This window comes from Marmota flaviventris, chromosome 1, assembly GCF_047511675.1.
Source record: "Marmota flaviventris isolate mMarFla1 chromosome 1, mMarFla1.hap1, whole genome shotgun sequence".
NCBI lineage: Eukaryota > Metazoa > Chordata > Mammalia > Rodentia > Sciuridae > Marmota > Marmota flaviventris.
In genome coordinates, this window is record NC_092498.1 from 95,142,264 (window position 1) to 95,156,359 (window position 14,096).

At 38.6% G+C, this 14,096-nt stretch overlaps 1 protein-coding gene across 2 annotated transcripts in view; it reads right to left on the reverse strand.

The window, feature by feature from the left end:
• Elmo1 (engulfment and cell motility 1) overlaps positions 1-14,096 on the reverse strand; it is a 557,729-nt gene that overhangs the window by 274,147 nt on the left and 269,486 nt on the right. For both annotated transcript variants that reach the window (XM_027939610.3, XM_027939609.2), the window contains exon 14: positions 3,469-3,573. In XM_027939610.3, the coding sequence (XP_027795411.1) occupies positions 3,469-3,573 (105 nt within the window). The remainder of the gene's footprint in view (positions 1-3,468; positions 3,574-14,096) is intronic.

The following is a 14,096-nucleotide window of genomic DNA, read 5'->3' on the forward strand; positions in this document are numbered from 1 at the left end:
CTGAGGATCTGCCTGGCTGGCTTGCAGCCTGCCCTCATTCTGTAGGGACAAAGAAGTTCATCACAGTGTGGAGGGCAGAGAACACAGAAAGCAGGGTAGGTAGGGAGCAAGAATGTCACAGAGATGAGTTGTGGCCTAGGAGTGGTCCCCGAAGCATTCTGAACTATGTTTAGAAAGATCATCCTAACAGTTGGCATGAAAGGTGGGTCTGAAAGTACCAGACTTTGGCAGGGAAGCCATTAAGATCAAATGCAATGCTACAGAGGAACAGATTGGAGGGAACAAGAATGTTTAAGGAGGTGGACTATGATGACATCACCACTCATCTACTCCTCAAAGCCAGAAATCTCTCTCTTTAATTTAGCTCCAGCTAAACAGCTTCTCTCCATTGCTATGCCCACCACCCTGGTTCAAGTTACTTTCATTTCTCTACAATTTCCCCAATTTTATTTTTGCCACTACTCTGCACTTCTCATGTTGGTTTTCTAATAAGAGGGATTTTTTGAAAATTAATTATCACCTTTACTTAAAACACTTTAGAAATTCTTCACTGTGTGTAGGTCCAAACAGGCACATTGATATGGCTTCAAATGTTCATGATGAGCTCTTCCACCTGTGCTTCTGAAGCCCTGATCACCTGTCCACTCCCATCTTGGCCACCCTGTGCTAGCTGGCTCCCGGAGCACACACCCCTACACCTTCACTCAGAGGCTTCCCCCCCTCTGGGGTATTCTGCAGGCTCTTCCCTTCACCTAGTTAACTAGAGCTATCCAACAGCTCTCAGACTGGACACCATTTCCTGCAGGAAGCTCTCCTAATCTGACCCCCATATCTGTGTTGGTGACTTTCCTCTGTCCAGTGTCTCCTTCCCAATCAAGACATGCTGCAAGTGACTTGGAAACTGCCTGGTCTTTGGTGCTTCACCCACAGCCCACCTGTACCTGTCCTTTCCATCTCTAGGCAGTAGACTCTACCATGTTAGAACCATGAGCAAACTGCTCCCCAAGGAATCCCCACCACCCAGCTCACCGCTAGGGTGCAGTATAAAGAGCAAGGGGTGTGTGTGTGTGTGTGTGTGTGTGTGTGTGTGTGTGTGTTGTATGTGATACATTTTTTAAAAAAAAATCTCAACTATAAACCTGCCTGGCAAAGAGAGTGAATGGTGAGACTACTGTGATGCAGAGTAAATGTTTATCAAATGAAGACATAGATAACAAATGAATCCCTGCATTCATACAGGGGATGTACCTTGTCAAAAAAAAAAAAAAAAGTAAATTTTATCAAAATGCAAACTTAAAAAAAAATAAACCCCACTTTATGTTTCAGAAGAAACCAATCCACTCTTAGATCAAAATGTAATGCACTGTCAGGGATCACTACTTTCACTATTTATAGTACTAGTACTTTATCTTTGGGGTGTTTATCTTCATAGTCACAAGAAAACTCCCTTGCAGAAAGCCTCTGATTTTATACAATCCACTAATGACATCCATTCATGGAAACAGCTTTAGTTTTCTATCCAGTAGTTAATGCCTCAAAGTCAGATAAGACACAGAGAACATCAGGAAAGAATCGCTTTTGAGAAAAAATAGACATCCTAGGTATAGGAATGTCTAACTAATAAAGCAAAGTGCATATGAATATGAACAAAAAGGGTCACACTTTTCCTTACCCATAGGTTTTTCTTTTAAGTGTGTATTGGGTACAAAGTTCCTTTCTGGTTGCTATGGTATTAATTTAACTTATAACAGAAAATTCATTAAACTACTTTTCATGAGACATATGCTTCTTATGCAATTAACAATACATTCAGTATCAATAAACTCTAATTTTAGAGACACTCATCTGCAAACATTAATCAGTTGATAGTAAATTCAATTTCTACTTGACTTCTGTTTTTCACGTTCAATTCTCCAAGGATATATACCACGTAGTACTCAAAAATATTAATTTACTTACTATGAAAGCAGATTGAATTCCTAGAAAATCTTTGTGCAATAAATATATACGCATATAAGTCAAATCAAAGTTGTATGAGAAAACAAATTTCTTAGGGAGGATTTTGTTATTGACCAAACACTTTCAAAGAACCAAACCTTTCAGAGAAATGACCATAATATCCTCTATATCATCGAATTAAAAACAATATTTCTGAATAGGTCAAAGCTTCCCAAATTACATACTTAGAAAAATCACACAAATTTAAAATATATTACCTACAAAGAATATGGAGACTTGGCATGACTTTATTCAAGGGGGTCACTACGAGGGGGCATAATTTTTCTCTATTCAGATTGCCCAACATAGTACAGATCTGACCAGTAGCTCCCTACCAGGAATGGTGACAATGAAAGAAATATGCCCCCATATTTCCAAATATCCAGTTGAGAGCTGGGAAGTCTTCCTTGTTTGCAGAAGAAACTTTAGCTAGACAAAAGGAACTTCCTGAATTGAAATCACTAGAAAAAGACAGTGCCATCTCTTGAGCCCAAGTCTCTGGGAAGTCAGTGTCCTGAGACCAGCAGAGAATGTCAAAGTAAGGGGCAAGCTCTGATCTGACTTTCAGTTCAGGCTTTGGCTTCCTGCCTTAGGTAACTTGTTCATCACATATTTTCTAAGTTAATATCTACTCATTATACTGATTACTTGCCAACTCCCTTGTCCTTTTTGTTCATGTCTCTCCCTGATCTCAATCTTGGATCTATCCCATCCCAACTGCACCTGGACTCTTCTCTCTGTAGACAAGAAAGGGTGGGGGGGCATCATGAATCCAGAGCTTCCATTGTGCAACCCTGAGGGACAAGCTTTCTATGTCACTGTCACCAAACACTCCTATTCACTCCACAGGGCATTGTCCAATCAGCAGGTAATATCTTCCATATCACAGAGAAAACAGAGGCCTCCACTTCCTTCTGTTTGTCCACCAATTATTCTAACTTAGTAGCTGGAATTTGACTAGTCAACTATGAAATGTGAGAGAGGCATTTCTCTTACTTCCCTATCTCTCCCATTTTTCTCTTTTGCTTGGTTTATTTTATTGCATCTCCAGCATTAGACTGAACAGAAGCCACGTGCCAGAGACAATTCTGTGCTTTTGCCAACTTTAAGAGTAAGTCTAAAGGAGTCTCACTAAATTAGAGGCCGGTTGTGTACGTTTTGGGTAAATAGTTCATTTCTGTACCTTGTTATTTAAGAGTTTTGTCATAATCTTGTATCAGAGTATATAAAATGTTTCCCAGTACCTATAGTCTTTTTTTAAACATTACCATGTGGAAAATTTTAAAGTCAAAAATTCCTATTTCAATCCCCCTGATCCATTTCATCAAGTTTTAATTTTGTAGTTTACCAATAGAAGAAAAACAAAACTCTAGGGCCACTCTTCTAAAGGTAACCCCCTCTGTAGTTGTAGGTTTGAAATTAAAATTCAGTAGTAAACTTACAGTAACTAAAAGGGTCTTGCATGCTTACCCGGATGTATGCATCCTGATGGTGCTTAGCAAAGTAGAGCATATTGTCCAAAGCCAACATTCCAGGAGGAGTCTGAGTAAAGTCCATGGCAGGGTTGACATGGTTCTGTGATGAAAATAAAATGTTACATGAGATTTTATTATTATCATTATTGTTATTATTATTATTATTATTATTTGCTTTCCATGAATTTATTTTTTTTAATTTTTTATTACTACATTACTATTTTAACATTATTTTTAATTCTAAAGTTTTATAGAAGTTAATACTTATAATTTAAATACAAATGTTTTCATAGGCTAAGAGCATGATATACATGTAAATGTTATTATGTTTTATTAGTGCATTAAAATTATACATAATAGTGGGATTCATTGTGACACATTCATATATAACATAATTTACTCCAATTCATTTCCCAGTGTTTCCCCTTTTCTGCTCTGCATTCCCCCCCCCTTGTCTCCCTTCTTGTACTCTCTGTATTTCTTTTATTTGTTTACATGTACATTTTTTCATCATTGCATTATAATTAAATATAAAAGTGGGCTTCCTTGTGCATATCTATAATGCATGTTAGCAGACTTCACTGACCACCAGTGAACTGGTTTCCCTCCTACGACGGAAGTGCCAGAAGACAAGCTCTAAATAATCAAATATGATGGTGTTTTCTGTCTCCCTGTAAGCCTTCTAGGACTGGAGAAGGTACTTCTTCCAGCTCTACAGGTTCAGCAAAACCAGCTTTTATACCCAGAGTTAGGAGACCTCGCTGCAGCTCAAAATGTAAGCTTATTCATAGACATATAACATTGTGAGAAAAAGAAAAATAACACAAAAATTACATTTCTGGTAGCTTCACTGAAGTGGAGAAAGATCTGGATAAAGCCATGTGTCTGCCACTTATCTCAGAAGCTGACTTCAGGAAGCATTACCTATGAGCACCTTAACTTCCTCACCCTCATGTGTGAGATTAAGTATGGCCACACGTGGCCACAGGCTTTGGGAGGCCTCCAGGGTTACAAAGTCCTCAGGCCTCTAAATTGTATAGATACTGAATACAATTCAGATGTCCACAAGGTCCCGACATCCACCTGCTCCCAGAGAGCATGTCTGGTATTATGGTCACCACAGATGGCACGATGACATAACAGTTACAAATATGCCTAACTGGGGAGAAGGCCTGACTGACCCAAATTCTCCATATACTTGAAATGATTGAATAAATCCACAAGGACTCTTATTTAGACACCAAACTACTCTCCACCATTAATCACTGAAAACAATCACTAAGAACTGTCTTGAAAATGCAGATCTAAATGTTATTAGTACATTATAGTTATACATAATAGTGGGGTTCCTTTTGACATAATCGTACATACATGAATGTAATGTGCTCCATTTCAGTCCCACGTGCCTCTTTCCCTGGCCTCCTGTCTCCTTCTATTCTCCCTCCTCTGTTCTACTACTGGTCTTTATTCTATTTATTTATTTTTTAATTTTAGATATGCCTAAAGGTGAAATTCACTGTGGTATATTCGTATATGTAGATAGCATAACTTTTTCCAATTTGATTCCTCAGTTCTTCCCTTTTTCCATCCCTCTTCTATCCCCCCTCAGTCCCCTTCATATCTTCCATTGATCTAACCTCTATTTTTGTAGGATCACAAAAATATCTCCAACCCCTGCTTTTTTCCTTTATTTTGTTCTAGTTTCTACATAGGAGAGAAAACATTTGACCTTTGACTTTCTGAGTCTGGCTTATTTCACTTAGCACAATGTTCTCCAGTTCCATCCATTTACCCAGCAAATGCCATAATTTCAATCTAATTTTTTTTTGGGGGGGGCTAAGAAAAACTTCACTCTCTTTTGTGTGTGTGTGTGTGTGTGTGTGTGTGTGTATGTATGTATGTACACACACACTTATATATTTATACCAGCACAATTCATAGTAGCCAGTTTATGGAACCAATAGATGAATGGATTAAGAAAATGTAAGATATAGGCATACACACACAAAAAAAAATTCCTGTGTGTGTCTATACATATATATATACACACACACATACATGTACACATATATATATACACACACACGTATATGTATACATACACACACACACACACACACATATATGTATAGGCGCTATAAATATTGATGTGCCTGTATCTCTATAGTATGCTGATTTTAGTTTTCTGGATAAATACCAAGGAGAGGTTTACTGGGTCATGGTGATTCTATTCCCAGTCTTTTTTTATGATTCTTTTTTTTTTTTAGTTGTAGATAGGACACAATATCTTTATTTATTTATTTATATGTGGTGCTGAGGATTGAACCCAGTACCTCATGCATGCGAGGCAAGTGCTCCACCACTGAACTACAACCCCAGCCCATTGACCCTGATGATTTGTGTGTGTTTATTTTGTACCCTTCAACTTCACTGAATTCATTTAGTAATGTGAAGAAGTTTGTTTGTTTGTTTGTTTGTTTGTGGGGTCCTCAGGATTTCCTACAAAAGATCATGTCATCTGCAATCAGGGAAAATTTGGTTTCCATTTTCCAATTTGTCTAACAGTCCTTCCTTCTCTTGCCTGATTGCTCACACACTGAATAGAAATTGTGAAAATGGGCATCTTATTCTACCTCAAAAATGATGACTGTGTGAGATAAAACATTTGTTACTTAGCTACATTTAACCATTCCACAATGTATATGTATATTTCAAAGCATCATGTTTTACATGATAAAATCATACCTTAACTGTTGATATAAAAAATTGAAACAATTTAAGTGCCTAAAGATTATTAAAAAAAAAAAAACTACTTTCATCTCATGACTCAAATAACTTGCATGAAATGGCATATTTACATTTGGCCCTGAAAACTTTTTAATAAACAGTTTGAATCTCTGTTTTGCTAGGGCAATTTGTGTTAAGGGTAATTTTTTCTAATTCTGGTACAGGAAGGCCTTTTCATTCCCTTGTTCAAGGTTCAATCCACCTACACTTTTCTACATTATTCAAGAGTACATCAGTTTAGTCTTTGCCGAGCTGCTTTGAAATTTTGTTTATGAGCTAATGAACGACATCTAAAATCATGAAAGAGTGGGGCTGCCTACTGGCCAGAGTTCCAGTTTCAAAACATCCCTATTCATCATGTCTATTTAAGTAGGTTATGTCACTGCATTGATTTGAATATTTTATTTTAACATTTTATCCTGATTCATTTGTTAAAATGTTGGTAAGTTTTTAAAATACCAAAGTACTACTGCCAATAAGAAAGATAGAGCTCACAAAATACATATAACTGTAACAAAAATGAAAATCATTTTTTATGTCAAATGCAGTGCAGTTCAGCCTCAATTTGACATTCATTGAAGAGGGTCTAACTTATATTCAAGAGTAGAAAAAAAATTCAAAGTACTAGAAATAAATGACCAGAGATTAGTCAAAAGAATAACTTATATTTAAAGATGTTATATTTTTAGCTATTTAGCAAAGCATGGTGGAACCTTCCCCATTACACACAAATTTGTAAATTGATTACTTTGCTACATTAGATTTTCATGAACATAAGTAATAACATAAAAAGGTTGCTATTTGTTGAATATTATCTGGGAATGAGCAATATCATGTACTTACATATATTAAGTCTCAAAACACCCCTATTTAGTAGGTACTATTGTTATTCCCGTTGTGCTGATCAGGAAACTGTGGCTCAGATAACTCAGAAGCCTGCCAAGAACCTCAAAACGTGGCTTTGGCTGAGCAGGCAATGTCCTCTTTGGACAGTGCATCTCAGCAATCTTTTGTTCCCAACCTTTTCCTTCCTGCCAGTTTAGAAGCTGGATGCCTTTGTTTTGATATGCTTAGCATTTAGATTTAACATGGATGGAGAAAATTTTATTTCACAAAAATGTAGACGAAGCAATGTTAGTTTCCATACAGCATGAGCCAACAAAGACAAGTGAGCCAGATAGAAAAAGAACAAAAAAATAACATTTATTTCAGACCTATTTCTATTATTGGTCTATGAGTCTATTTCAAAACTAACCCCGAAGAATAAATCAAGTCAAATAATTAATTTCCCTTAATCTGACTTCAACAAGCCTCTAAAACTGTATGTTAGTGAAGATGACCAGAGAGATTGGTGCCCACAGCTCCACAATCGTCCATCACTCTTGCTTGAATTCTGCACCCAGGACCCCCTGGAAGCCTCCTTCTATCTATCCAACCCTTCCTGAGGCATATACTGTGGGTATAAAATAGGAAACTGTTGTTTTCAAAAGATCCTTAGAGTTAAAAAATTATATACACTTGATTATTTATATACATGGAGAAATGTTCTAGGATCCTCTATGGGTACCAACATCTTGAGATTCCCTATATAAAATGACATAGTATTTTCATATAATCTATATACATCCTCAGTGTACTTTAAATCACCTCTAATGTTATTTATAGTACCTAATATGATGTAAATGCTATGTAGCTATTTGTTAATCTATACTGTTTGAGGAATCCTTAATAAGCAAAAAGTCTGCACATGTTCAGTACAGTTACAATTTCTAAAAACTTTATCTATCCACAATTGGTTCAATCTGTGGATGAGGAATTCACAGATATGGAGGGTGAACTGTAACTGATTTTTGGAGTTGTTTTAAAGAACCATACAGTAGTTGGCAAATCACCCTAGTAAAGTAATACCTATTATGTGCAGCTATTGTGCAAGGTGTCTAGCATATACTAGCCCTTTATCCTCACAAAACCCTCACTGGGTCAATGCTATCATGATCTTCTTTGACAAGAAAGAACCCAAGGGCCTGAGAGTTTGAGTAACTAGTCCAAAGTTTCAGAACCAGTATGCATCCAACCCAGAAGGTGAACTCAGAGCACAGGTATTGGAGAAGAACTGTACAGTATCAGGTTGTTGACCAACCTGACCTTGCTTCAGATTTCACAAAGATGTCCAGTGCAGGTCCCCAGTTGTTGGGGTCCTCCTCAATCAACATCATTCCCTCAGACAGAAAGGGACTGCAATTCATCCCACTTAATAAAAGCTATAATTTCTTCACCCTTTCCAGACATTATAACAGACCTAACTCTCTTGTGTTCATTGGACCATGTCCTAATTGTCCCCAACAAATAGGCTCTTACTAAACAAAAGTCAATTAGAAAAAAATTGCTTTTGATTTTCAATGATTCATTCTAAATTATGAAGCATCACTATATTTTAGGTGAAATGAACATTTTGTAGTTGGAGAAGAACTATGTCTATCCACGCCCCCTCTCTAGGTATCATTTTATCATTTTCCCAGCATCTCTCTCCTTGAAATGATTGTTTTGTTTTCTTGGTTTTAATAGCTAGTGAAATAATTTTATAACCACGGATGTTTGATAATGGAAAAAGGAAAAGAATTACAGGCCCAAATATTTGAAAGCTTTCTGTACTGTGACAAAAATACTCTGAGAACCGGCAAGGCCAGAGCTCCCCCACTCCTTTCTTATTTATGAGATGCTCTGGGTACAGATTTATTTTCTTTTCTTGTTCCATGTTATTTTTTTCCACCTGTCTTGAAATGGAAGCTGCAAGAGCTTTGATAAATGGCTTGAAATTTCCCCTTGTTTTACTGCAAAGCCTGTGTACCTCTGTACATCCTTCTGAAATGTCATTTGTTAACTCCTGTAGAAGCACTGCTCTGTGAATCACAGAGGACAGCTCTAAACCCCTAGAGAGAAGGGAAATGGCTGCTTCCCTTTCCAGAGCACCAGAGTTTGTCACTTTGGGAACGTGGTATCAACCAGCTGAAGACACCTTGAGCTATTTTATAGGAAGCACCCTATGTGCAATTTGCTAGCTAATTCTTGGAGATCAGTTTCTCTCCTGTTACTCACAAACCAGTTTTTCAACTAAATTATTTCAACTATACATTCAAGGGAAAGTTATAAGCTCTAAAACATAAAATCTCTAAATCTCCTCTGGGCCCATACACCACAGCCATTGGAGAGGATGGTGCACCATAAATACAACCAAGGCCAGCCCCTTACTATATAGACAGAACACCAAACCTGTGATGGAGAACAGCAGTGTTAAACCATGAGCGGTTCCCTGAATCTCAAGAGCAACACTTGCTGGCCCCTGATTTCTGGAATCTCTGATTTCTTAGGTCTGGGGTGGGTTCCAAGAATTTGCATCTCTAATAAATTCCTAGGCAATGCAGATGCTGCTGGTTTGGGGACCACATTTTGAGACCCAGTGAAGGATAGAATGGTCTCCAGTAACACAATTAATACCAGAAGATCTAGAAACCGGGATCTACCAACTTCCTGAGTCTCATGCAACATTCATTTCATCACACTTTAATTTACTGGTTAAATATTAAATACATGTGCTGTTCATCTGCTTTGTGTTTAGGCCTCTCATTGATGAAGCAAACTTCTTTATTCTGAAAAGGGAATCATAATGTAGAAGCCTCTTGCTTATTCTATTGCTCAAAATTTTAACTAAAATAATATGTATTAGCACCTCCACAGGAAGCTGTAATCAGTCAATATTTTCTACTCTTGAGTGATTCCTGGTTGGGGAAGCAGAGCTGGCACTAGTCTGAATGATTTTTAAATGATCTGTGTTTTTCAATTATCAATGCCATGCTAGTCCTTCATTAGTGTGGATAATAAAGAGATGATTACAATAATGCCTGCCAGATGGCATATCGTGGGGAAAGCCTTTGAGGATTTAGGAGTTAATATTTGTGCAATATGAGTGCCTACATTTGCTGAACAAATATAGCATTAAAAGGAACCTTTAAAACAAATCACATTGAGTGAATATTCATTTCGTCTACGAAAAACCCCATTCAAGGATATTCCAGGAGGCTGGCAGTTTAAGACCACATTCTCCCAGGGGAAGAAGAGTCAGCGATCAAGGTGCTCTCTTACCCATACACAGGATGCACTCCCTCTCACCTCCCCAGCCAGGCAAAATGAGTGTGATGGTGCTTCAACAAGTTCCTTGGAGGCAATGAAAATTTCTCTGGGGAGCTCTTAAAAAAAAAATCTAAATGTCCCGCCTGTATCTCAAACCAGTTAAATGAGAAACTGCAGTTGGGAGCCAAGGAACTGGATATTCTCTCTCTCTCTCTCTCTCTCTCTCTCTCTCTCTGTACTGAGAATTGAACCCAGGGGTGCTTAACCACTAAGCCACATCCCCAGCCCTTTTTTATATTTTGTTTAGCAACAGGGTCTCACTGAGTTGCTTAGGGCTTTGCTATGTTGCTGATGCTGGCTTTGAACTCTTGATCCACTTGCTTCAGCCTCCTGAGTTGCTGGAATTATAGGGAGTGTGTCACTGCGCCCAGCAGCAACTGGATTCTTAAAGCTCTCCAGGTGATTGTGATGCCCAGTTAAGGCAGAAAAACCAAACCAGTGTTTCTCAAACTGTAGCACCCCCTGGTCCCTCTTAGAGAGTGGGTTAAAGCCAGGTTACTGCACTCTACCCCAGCGTTTCTGGTTTAGTAGATTACTGCCATTCGTACAAGTTCCCACAAGCTGCTTAGTCTCTGGACCACACAAGAACCACTGCTCTAAAACCAGTCACCAAATGCATGAGGGGTTAGGGATCTCTGTCCTCCAGCTGACGAAGCTGGAACCCCCAAACTATTGTTGGGTTAGGCACATGCTGTTATTTGAACAGGTGCTTTAGGTAAGACACACATTCTCTGGGTTGATACAAGCTCACCACTCTCTTTGTGTCGTGGCCTCACAGATTTCTATAATGAGGCTCTTGAAAGCATCTGACTTCAAAGACCCCAACAACCATCAGTGTCCCAAAGATCCCTACAAATAACACGTAAGAATCTTTGGATTCCAGCCTTGGTCTCTCTCCATTAAATTTAATACAAATCAATAGTTTGATTGAAAACACAGAAGACAGCCTATAAAATGTGAGTTAAGATTGGGAGAGATGGCAAAATGCTAAAGATCAGGAAAACAACTGTGATCAGGTATTGGCATGAGTACCAGTGGGCACTGAGCCAGGCATTCTAAATGTTGGATTTCAGTTGGTTTTCCCAGCTCCCCAGTGAGGCAAGTGTTAGTAAAGAGGCAAAGCTTATTCTTATCCTCCTGATGAGGGTCAGAGTTCCACAAACTCACAGCTAGCAGAGTTACTACTACAATTCCACAGCTTTTTGTCTTACTTAGGTTCAAAGATCTTTGGAAACTAGAAACAGGGACCCCATTAGCAAGAAGGAATTTAATCAGAGAAATGTTAGAAAAATCAAAGTCCTGTTAGAAAGATTTTTAGAAATTTAAGTACATATCCACAGAATAGGGGAAATTGGCCTTACAAATAATTCATGAAAGCCCAGTTCCTCCTCATTAAAATTTGATTCTTTGAGGTAACGCACAAAAGATCTTCATGAAAGAAGCACCCAAGAAGATGCTGAAGATTCAGGCAATAGATTCCAAGCTGCCTCAATGGCCCACTGTACCTTCCTCTAAAGGGCACATTCTCTTCTCTTTGCCTGGCCTCCCGAACACCTCTGCTAGTCTGATTCTCTTCACCCACTTTTACCTCCTGGCGTTCAACCTGGGCTTTGTGTCTCCTGTGTCACAACTAAGCTGTCAGGTAATATGCCCTGGCTCCATCAAGCTCTGGAACCATCACAAATCACCCACTGTCACTAAGGGAACCTCCTCCCTGGGAATATTCTGCAGTCTAGAACAGCTCATAACCATTCATATGACTAAGAACTAAAAGTTAGAGTAGGCAATAAGTCCAGGAGGAGTCAACCTCATGTGGCAAGCAGAGGCTTTGACATCCTGGGTTGCACAAACAGGAGCACAAGCACCCTTCTTAGATCACATGAGGACAGAGTATACACTTAGGAAGACCACACTGCAGCCAACCCCAGACACATGTAAAAGTGTGCCCCTTAAATATCATGTTCAGGAAGCCTGTCAGAAATGTTGGAAAACAACTTTAGAAATTTAGTCCAGTGTAAAAAGAAAGGTGTGTGCAGTATGGTGGTGGGGGTGGGACGGGATGGGATAGACTATCTCCTGCCTTCCAACATCTGATATAAGTCCATGCTGCTATAGAAAATGGGCTTAGCAGACAAGTTTGTCCTTTGAAATACAGATGCAGGACCTGGAGCACAGCAGGAGCACTGGTGAGAATGGAAGGGCATTCTCCCTCAGGACCTCCTGCCCATTCTTTCTCTCATGGCGTAACTTTAGATGCCTACCTCTGTGCAAGGTCCTGAGCCAGACAGAAATGATACATTTCATCTAAAGATGAATTTTTTAAAAAATATTTTTATTAATTATTGATGGACCTTTATTTATGTGTTTGTTTATATGTGGTGCTGAGAATTGAATCCAGTGCCTCACACATGCTAGGCAAGTGCTCTACCACTAAGCCACAATCCCAGCCCTAAAGATGAAATTTTTTTTAAACAAAAATAGTGTCTGATTTCAAGGGACTTCCATTTCAAAGGTGAGTTATTAAAAGTGTTAACAATTCAACTTTGAAATATGCTGGTGTGTGCATACACACGGGCTTATACATACACACAAACACACTTCATAAATAATTTCACATGTGCACACAATGAAATATTCCATCCCAAAACTCTGGGGTTTAAAGTAAACTTCTTTAGGTAACTTTTTGTTTTTTAGAAAAATCGCTCTTAAAAATTCAGAAAAGGTCATGCCTCACCATGCAAAGAATTCATGAAATTCTGGTTTGATTCTCACTTCATTATCTTGAAGAAGCAGAGTTGAGACCCACTGAATAAAAGGATAAACTGGAGTACAGTTTATCTGGTATGTTGAGTCAATAGTCAATACACAGAATTACCATAAAAACTCAATTAAAAAATGCTTTGGGAATAAATTTCCTTAAAAATGAAGCTGGTTATGGTTACACAAAAAAGTCTTCATGAATAATGAAACAGTGTTGTCAAAGTTTATAAAGATATCTGCGATTTTTCTACTCAGCTGAGTACATGCGGGATTATGATGTGCTCTGACAACTATATTCTTTTCTCTCTTCCCTTACTTCCTAGTTTCTTTTGATACCACTCATTTTAGAACCCCCTTTTCTCCCACCTCTTATCACTTTAAAACAGGGTGAAGTAACAGCAGTCAAGTACAGACATTGCTCCATCTCCAGGTTTTTACCCATCTTCAGGAGAGCACAGGCTAAAAGTCCAGTGAAGGACACTGCTCACATGTAACCACCACTCAGTCATCCCTTGCAAACCCCTTACATTGGACCCCAACCTACTCTCTGGTAAGGGGCCACCACTTGCATGGGAGATAAAACCTCCTTGCTATGATAGAGCTAGGAGTCTACTAAGCTGCAGTTGCTACAGTCAGACTCCCAGGAGGTCAATAGATGCAGAAAATTGGGCGCTACAGCCTGGCTTCTTCCAGAACCTGGCAATGTCTGACCCTGGCATCGGACTGCAGTATAACTGCAAAAGTAGAAGAGAAAACCTTTCTACGTGAAGATGTTCTTCATGGATTTATTTATAAAAGCAGAAAGGCTTAGAGGGTGATGACAGTGATAAAGCCCAGACGTGGAAATAGAAGCTAACACATTCATAGCACTTTAATGGATGCCAAACA